Source organism: Chanos chanos, chromosome 14, assembly GCF_902362185.1.
Source record: "Chanos chanos chromosome 14, fChaCha1.1, whole genome shotgun sequence".
Lineage (NCBI taxonomy): Eukaryota > Metazoa > Chordata > Actinopteri > Gonorynchiformes > Chanidae > Chanos > Chanos chanos.
The window spans coordinates 7,722,833-7,731,093 of record NC_044508.1 but is presented as its reverse complement, the minus strand read 5'-3'; the positions used below and the strand labels follow the sequence as shown (position 1 = coordinate 7,731,093).

General features: G+C 41.5%; 1 protein-coding gene across 1 annotated transcript; it reads right to left on the bottom strand.

The window, feature by feature from the left end:
• Positions 1-4,541: 4,541 nt before the first annotated feature.
• Positions 4,542-6,713, bottom strand: figla (folliculogenesis specific bHLH transcription factor). The gene is made up of 5 exons (XM_030791806.1): positions 6,498-6,713; positions 5,701-5,850; positions 5,382-5,471; positions 4,685-4,855; positions 4,542-4,547 (listed from the first exon to the last, which is right to left on the bottom strand). The coding sequence occupies exons 1-5, from the start codon at positions 6,681-6,683 to the stop codon at positions 4,542-4,544; spliced, it is 603 nt and encodes a 200-aa protein (XP_030647666.1). The 5' UTR covers positions 6,684-6,713.
• Positions 6,714-8,261: the final 1,548 nt, after the last annotated feature.

Genomic DNA, 8,261 nt, shown 5'->3' with positions numbered 1-8,261 from the left:
TGTTTGTTAAATGAACGTGATTATGCGTATGGGTGATATTTTCAAAAAGGGCCAGGCCATTTTTGCGAGTTGAAAATCAGAATTGCGAAGCACATCCTGACCAAGGTCAATAATCTAACTTCAATGCACGCTTGTCTTTAAACTGCTGTTAAACTTGATCATTCATTACGTAAGGCTGAGTTATGCACGATTTTCACATCCATCATGGCACGCAAACAGTGTATTTATCAAACTCATCTCAGCGTTCCAGTACCGCTGGCCCTGCGTTTTGGACCGGGCTGTTGGGTAATTGACTGGACAGTACATTGTGAGATTGTAAAGGAAGGAGCCAGACGCTCTATGAATGTGAGTGAGGCCGATCGTTTCACTGAGAACCGTGTCAGTCTGCATGAGGCGCTTCCTGTCACCGCTGGCCTCTCTTTCACTCTGCTCTCTTGGTGTTTGTTAGACTGAATGAGAGAACCAGCTGCTCCCAGAAGTAGACAGAGAGTACTGGTCTCTCAAGGGAGAGAGATTCAATGACCTGGGCGTTTCTGAGACCCTATATCTCTGACAGGACCGCCCCCCCGCCCCCCAGACACACTCACACACACACACACACACACACACACACACATTTTCCATGTCAGCCAGACGCCATTACTGAGAATCATCAAAAAATGCAATAGGAACAAGAGCTCCTGTAAAAACCAGGCATTTAAACTACAAATCACTACCCACACCCCCTTTCTCTACAACGATGAAAGCGACGGTTCACAGCGTTGTCTGGAGATACACCTATTCATCAATAGCTGTTAGTTCTGGGATGCTCTATACCCATTTGTCTGTCCGTTTAGTATTTAACTTACAGCTCCAACCTACATTAGAAGACACTGAAGATTTTCTATTTGTACTAGTGCTCACAGCTGAGGGTATTTCAATAAGTCATTTGTCAGAGTGTTAAAGCTTCAAAACATGTTCTTTTTAACTACGTAGCCTGTTTTTATCGGATCCAAATCAGAAATAACAGCACTGAGTCAAGCCCTCTTCAGTCGATGATTAATTTGCCACTGCAGCCCCGACTGCTCTGGTCATATATGTTAATGGTGCTGGGGAAAAGGTGACTGTGAGTTCATTTCTCTGGTTCCTCTTTTCAGTTACCTACATCAACTCCAGAGGACCATTTGAGGGAGAAGTCTCCCGTGAGCAGTGTACGAGATCATTTATTGATTAGTTTAAAATGAAATCTCCTTAACCGGATGAGTGTGGATGAATTTTTTTCCTGACTCTGAGAAACAGTAATGCTTTTAAGAGGAGAACAGGATGTAAAGGACAGTGAAGAGCATACAGTATAATTGTATAAGTGGTATCTGATTGATTTCTGAGGTATGCTTCAATCAGGTTAATGTAACTCAGTCCTGAGCGGTAAGTCCTTCACCGCATGGTAATCTATGGAGTACCTCTGAAAGATGGCAGTATTGAAAGTTATTTAACATTTCTTGAATAAATATCTATTAATACATAATGAAAGGAAATATCATCAGGTGACAGAGAATTTGCATCCATTAGCTGCTTTGTAGTCACAGAACAATCACCAATTTGACCAAAATTGTTTCTATTATTTGACATTTACACACATCATAATTATTGTGTTGGCTGTCACACTTAAGTGTTTTCTAGGGCTATCTAAGGACTGAAGCCGAGGGTGATTTTAATGTGTGATGAGTGATTTTCACTTGTAAAATGTTACTGCCTGAACCTACACTTAAAGATATTCCGTGATGAGAAAATTTCAGTCAAGGGCTCTTGATTAACTGAAAACAACGCATGTAAAATGAAGCAACGACAAACAGAACTGGGAAACTGTCTGCGAGAAACAAAAAACAGCCCCGCTTTCGCACAGGGCAATACAGCTGATAACTCTAAACCACGATCATAGGGTTCATTATGACTACGACTGCAGTCATTGCCTTGCACTTGAATCGTTTCCCAGACAGGGCTGGGTCGCTCGCGGAAAACGACACGCTCCCATGAGAACTCTCGTGTCAAGCGCGAGATTTGGGGTTCCTTTCCCTGAGAACACACCCACTTCTCCCTCTGGAGAACAACAAAAGACTTACTCACCGCTAGAAGTGAGAATGTTGAACATTTGAAAGTCATGGAACATTTGTATTTTCAACCTCACTCTACACTGCATTGTGTTTAGTTTGTCAACCTTGAAAAGGACAACGTGCAAATGGTGAAAATCATATGATCATGACCGCAAAAAAGCTTTTTTTTTTTTCCAAATAACCCTGCTTAAAAATTACCCACCGCTCTTACTGAGTTCTAAATTGTAATAGCGTTCCTGTCTACTGCCCTCTGTTCCCGCCCTACAGCCTGCGCACGGCTGCCTAGCAACAACGCGAGCACCGCTGCAACATCAGCACCCAGCGCTGCTGAGCCTGGAGGCAGGCAGGAGGATTTGACTAATGGCCACCCGCAATCTGCCGATGGAGAGCGCGGGCCGTGAAGTATGCACTCCATATTGACAAGAAAAATGTGAATATATTCTATGTACACCATTTTGCTGTGGCATTAGGCCTACTAAACTAAAACTGTCTGTTATCCGGTAACATGATAAAAACAAGATTGCATAGACTCCTTTATCGTACACGATATAAATTGTTAATCCAGTACAGAAAAAAAAATCGGTCCAATAGATGTCAGTAAGGAAGTCTGATTAAAATCGACCAGCAATAAAGGTGACGAATCAATCCAAGACACTGGAAATCTGCCCAAATAAAAAAAAAAAAAAAAAACTTAATCCACATGGTCGGCCAGAGGAAAAAAATAGCGTAATAACACTCTGGGCCTGTATTCCTCTCGCTGAATCGGGATAGTCAGCATATAAGCGATACGGGAGGAAAGTAAGGAGGGGTGGATACAAGAATTAATACATAAATGTAACGATCTTCATTCAGCTTCAGACGGTTTAGATACTTCTGCGCTTGGCTGATTTGCGTTCAGTGGACACTCTTTGCATAAAGCATGTTCTCGGTCCTTGATCACAAGACATTGCTCAGACCAAAGGGTAAACTTGCATTAAAAATCGGTAAAGGATAGCGACACATGGGGCTTCACCGAGATATCCATTCCACCATAGACTTTGTGGTAGGAACAACGGATTCCTTTAGTTTTTGGTCATTACTGCGCTTTGGCAAGCGGGATACCGGTATAGACCCTAAACGATGCAACGGTTTGTTTTCGGAAATCTTATGGCGATCTATAGTGGGAGAAAGAAATACTCATGATCAGTGCTTACCTTATAGCATCCTCCACGATTTTTGCCTTCTGTGCATAGAGCTACGTCAGACCTGCTGTCTTGAAACCGTTATGTAGGCGACTTAGAATAATTCTAGCCACAATGAATAAGAAACACACGGACGAACGGCAATATTTCGCGTCGTTTTATCCCTCTGGAACTGTGGTGATTTAACGTCACTCGCCAGGAGTGGATCCCCTCTGTTGTTCTTCGCTCGTTGCAACCTGGACCAGCCCACGGCCACGCCTGCCATAACCACGACCTCCGTGGAGGTCTGCTTTTGGCTATGAGATACTGTGTATTATGATGTCTTTACAAACTTCTTGTACAGGTCCAGAGGAAAGGTGACTGAAATGCCCTTTATTGCAACGGTTGATACACTTGCTGTTGCAGATGTTTTAATAACCTTAATATTTGGCAACAGAGATAGGCTTGCAGCTGTGAGATACACTGGCGCCACCTCCTGTCAGAATTGCGCATAGGAAAGCGCAGGGAACTATTTTTTTTTTCACTCTACTAACATTTCGCATTGAACTTCTTAACATATGTTTCATTCTCAAAAAATGAATGCAAAGTTTAAATCTTTGCAGCCAGCTGTATGCGTTTTCAGCTCATTTAATTTACTTTGTCCAAACAAGGGATTACTGTGTTAGAGAATACATCGCCAAAAATACTGCAAATTATACCTCTATTCGAGTTTAAATTGAACTCAAAGTTGTAATAGAACAAGCATTAACAAAAAACAAGCAATAAACAAAGATATAACCTTCACACTGGTTATTAAAAATAGAGAAAACATATTCCTAATTTGCAGAAATTCAAATAAATATACAAACTTAATATAATTCACTATTTATAAACTACAATCACCTTCCAGCTTAGATTGAAAGAACTGTGACACAATTTACAGAAAAAAAAAAAAATTTGATAAAACAAAAACAAACAAACAGGAAAACATTCACTTGATGCCTGGCGTATAAGTACGACAAAACTATTCAGCCTCCCCAAGTATCCACTGCAAATTCTCATCTGGGTTGAAACACCTGCAAAGAAGAATGACTGAGAGGTGTGTTGGTATTTCAAAATACAGAGCGAGTGTTAGATTTCTAAAGTGAATAAATACAGCACGCTCCTCAGAGAACGATGAAACTCAACGATGAAGCCCCACCCAGGGCTCCGCCCCTAAACTGGCACTGTCTCCTCTAATTATAAGACCTGTCATGTATGTACAGACTGGATGAGTGAAAGCAGAATGGTACTAAACCTGCAGAAAACACCACATACACATCCAGTCATAATGGATAATAGAAGTAAGGACAAAATAGTCAAACAAACCAAAGACAGAACGTGCAGGGAGGGAAAACCTCGTAAGAAACTTGGGAACAAGCCATAGATTTTTACCATGGTGTGATCGGGGGCTAGTTGGACGATGTATTGGTATGTTGGTACCACACAGTGATGCACCATCACACCACTCAAATCTCTGTCATCAGCTTGTAATCCTTCTGTTGCCATGGGAGCAGACATGCCCACACCTTCAGCCAGGCCAGAGCCAGACACTGTCTCCAAAACCTAAGAGAGGGAGGAGTGGGGGGTAAAAAAAGAGAAAAACTGAGTTCTGATGCTTGTAACTGAATGGGGAAATAAGTGAGTAAGTGAGATAGTTAGGAGGTGAACGACGCAGTCTCTGTGGACTATGGCAACATGGGGAATAACATTATATATTTGAGCTTCATAGTTACTACAGGGGGAACAATCATATTAGTGCAGGTCTCTTGTACGTGAAGAAGACAGAACTGTACATTTCACTTCGTGTTCATCGCCTGAATGGGACGAGCAATGTCATTTTTAACAAGATACATGGAGGTCCTGAGTGAGTATGCTGCCCTCTAGTGGTAGGCATAGGCATCTACACATGACAATCAAGAGCTTGTGGATCTTTTTTTAAGGTACACAAAGGGGGACGGGTAATCGCTCAAATTTACACGAAATTAAGGTCCCTTGACAAAATTTCTATATAATTTTGGGTGATTTACAGCTGTTTTAAAATCATGAATAGCTTGGGTCGGGTAGGGCTACAGGATATACATGTACTTACATCATCCATGTCCCAAAGTTCAGTGTTCATACCGTCGGCATGTGAGTAGTTGATTGTGTTCTCAAGAACATCGTTTGCATTCCCGTCGTTCTGATAAACGTTAATCAAAGCCATTATTGCCCGTTGGCATTGTGATATTTTCCTAATCTACTCACGCTCAAGATTCATCAGCTTGAATATAAAATGTACGCTGATTAAAACAATTGGGAGCTCACATAAACGTGGTTCTTAATGCATTCTGTTCGCCAAACTACATGACTGCATAATGCATTGATCCCCCCTACCCCACTTCCTGGAGGCAAACTAAATTTGTTCTTACATTGTTGGAGGTATCGCTTAGCACAGCTGTCAAAAGGCGGATGTATTCCGTGGCAGCTTTAAGCATATCCACTTTACTGGGTTTTCGGTCGCGTGGCATCACAGGGACTATTCGTCTAAGACGTGAGAACATGGTGTTCAGGCTCCTGACCTAATGGACATAACACGAGGCGAAAAAGTATTTGTCCACCTATAAAAAATGTTTCATTGCAATGACTAGATCACTTCATCTGAGCATATTTAGATGAAACAATACTTAAAAACAGTGCTTGAATTGTATAAAATTTTATAAAATTGGTCTCTCTTGTTACTTCAAGATTTAAAAATACTTTGGTAGTTTACCCACTTTCTCCTTTAGCCTGTTTGAGGAAAATAAGGATTTCCTGTTTTCTAGAAACGTATTTGCTGTTTCAGTTAAATTCAGATGAATCAACAGTGTACGTCTGAACGGAGATCTTTCCAACAAAGAAAGCATTTTCTGTCCAAGGTGCCGCTACAATACATTTTCTGCGTCACTCTTGTTAAATTTAGGATTTTCAAGAAATCCACTTATTTGGGTGTCCTCAACATCTTCGGTAAGGTTAATGCTATTCTTTGAGGCCCAAACACCAAAGATGAGAACGAGTACTGCATAAGCTCTAAATACAGTAGATCGATATAGCCTACTGCTGTGCCCAGCATTAAAGTAAATAACAGTTACTGACAGTCGACAAAAATCTTTACCGAAGTCCCTGTACAGTGATGGAACATAGCCCGTTGGATTTACCCTTAGAAAACACAGAGAGTTCAGTGACTTACTCGCAGGCGCTCTTTGGCATTAGCCATCTGCCTTCTCTTAACAGTTTCATCCCTGTCCTCTGTATCAATATACTGACCGTTTTCCATCCTTTGAAATTTAGCAATATTGACGTGTACGGGGAGCAAAGGTTCAGCGGTTTCACTCAACAAAATGTCCCCCATTAATTCGCGTTCAGGAACTTGCATTATACCGACAATTGCTCTAAACTTTCGCCCAGTTACATTCATGTTTGTTTGTTTTTGTTCTTTGTTGAAATTAAGTCAAAGTAACCCAAAGGATTTAGCAGCGCTTGCTTACAACCAAAATTGTAAACTGCAGAAACGAAATAATTAAAAAAAACCTGGATAAAGGAACATGCCTCGCCAATGTTGTTAACCTTTTGGTTAATTTAATTCAAACCTGTATTCACCTGTGCCTGACCCCGCCTTAAGTTTGTCAAGCGTCTGAAAAAAGCGCGTGCGTTTCATGCGAAACTTGAAGGGCCGTAGTATTTAACAGAAAGACGCCCTTTTACGATATGCTGCCATCAGCTTTTCCATTTCTCCACTATCGATTAAAGTCAGTGCTGGGACAGATACAGTGGTTATGACCAGTGACAAGCCATGCACTGGGTATTGAACACAGACATATAAGCTGATGCGTTGTATCAACCACTAGGTGTCAGGGTTCGAGCGCGTTCTTGACTTCAGTTTCAACTCCTTTGATAACTTGGGGGGGTGGGGTGGCAATTGCATTTCACTGTGGGAGGCTGTTAAAAGGAGAATCAAACTTTTCATGTATGTTTGAAGTTCAACTTTTCACATGAACCAGTTCGCCGAGAAACAGCAAGGGTCAAGGATTTCGCTTCCTCAAGTGGTTAATCACATTGAGAGTAATTACGTGCAGCATAACGAGGTCTCTATTTGGCCTTAATCTCTCTGTCTGCTGTCTCTGTCTGTTTGTACACCTAACCTATCTCTGCTGAAGCCTATCACTGTTCCAAGATCAGATGAGCTACTTCTGGGCTAAGTTATCATTGGATTGATGTGCTCCGTTTAGTTGATTTCTCTCAAAAAGACTGCAGGTAATTACCTAACATAGCGTAGACTACCCGACCATAATGATCACGGAGTAAATACCTACAAATTAGAATTCAAACTGCGACTCTCTATATAAGGGGCTGCATATTTCCCCTGGTGCTACAGTGACATGACATCCAACAAGTCCATTTGCATTTCTCATTATTCATATAGACTGTACAATGGTTTGTCACAACCTTGAGGGCTGACGGATATACCGTCTTTCCAAGGATATCTCAAGAACTTCTGCGAAGTTCATTCCTCCCTTTAAGAAACGCCTTCGCATGCACAAATTGAAGCCTAGCGACACCGTTGCTATGCGTACACTTCATTCTTTTTCGCTTCGATGTGGTATTTTTGGATAGAGGTTTGAAGCCTAATACAGTTCTTGTCAGCACCCTCATCATTGGGCACATTACTGAACAGGAGTGTTGTGTTTTTAACAATCTCTGTGAAGAAAAGCTCACGCGTTTTCAATTTAGGAGCTTGTCAAATTCGGTTAAGTCTCTGAGAGATGCCTGAGCCTAATTGTTTGCGCGTAACACATCTCAGGCTGGAGGTCTCCAGATAGTCTTCTGCTACAACCTCTCACGCTGTTTCGGCATCATACTTCAGTATGCATCGGCACTGAAGTTCAAAGTCCTGCTTATAAATACTTAATCCAATGTTGTATATACCATGGATTAGACTACTTGGTTTATCCCT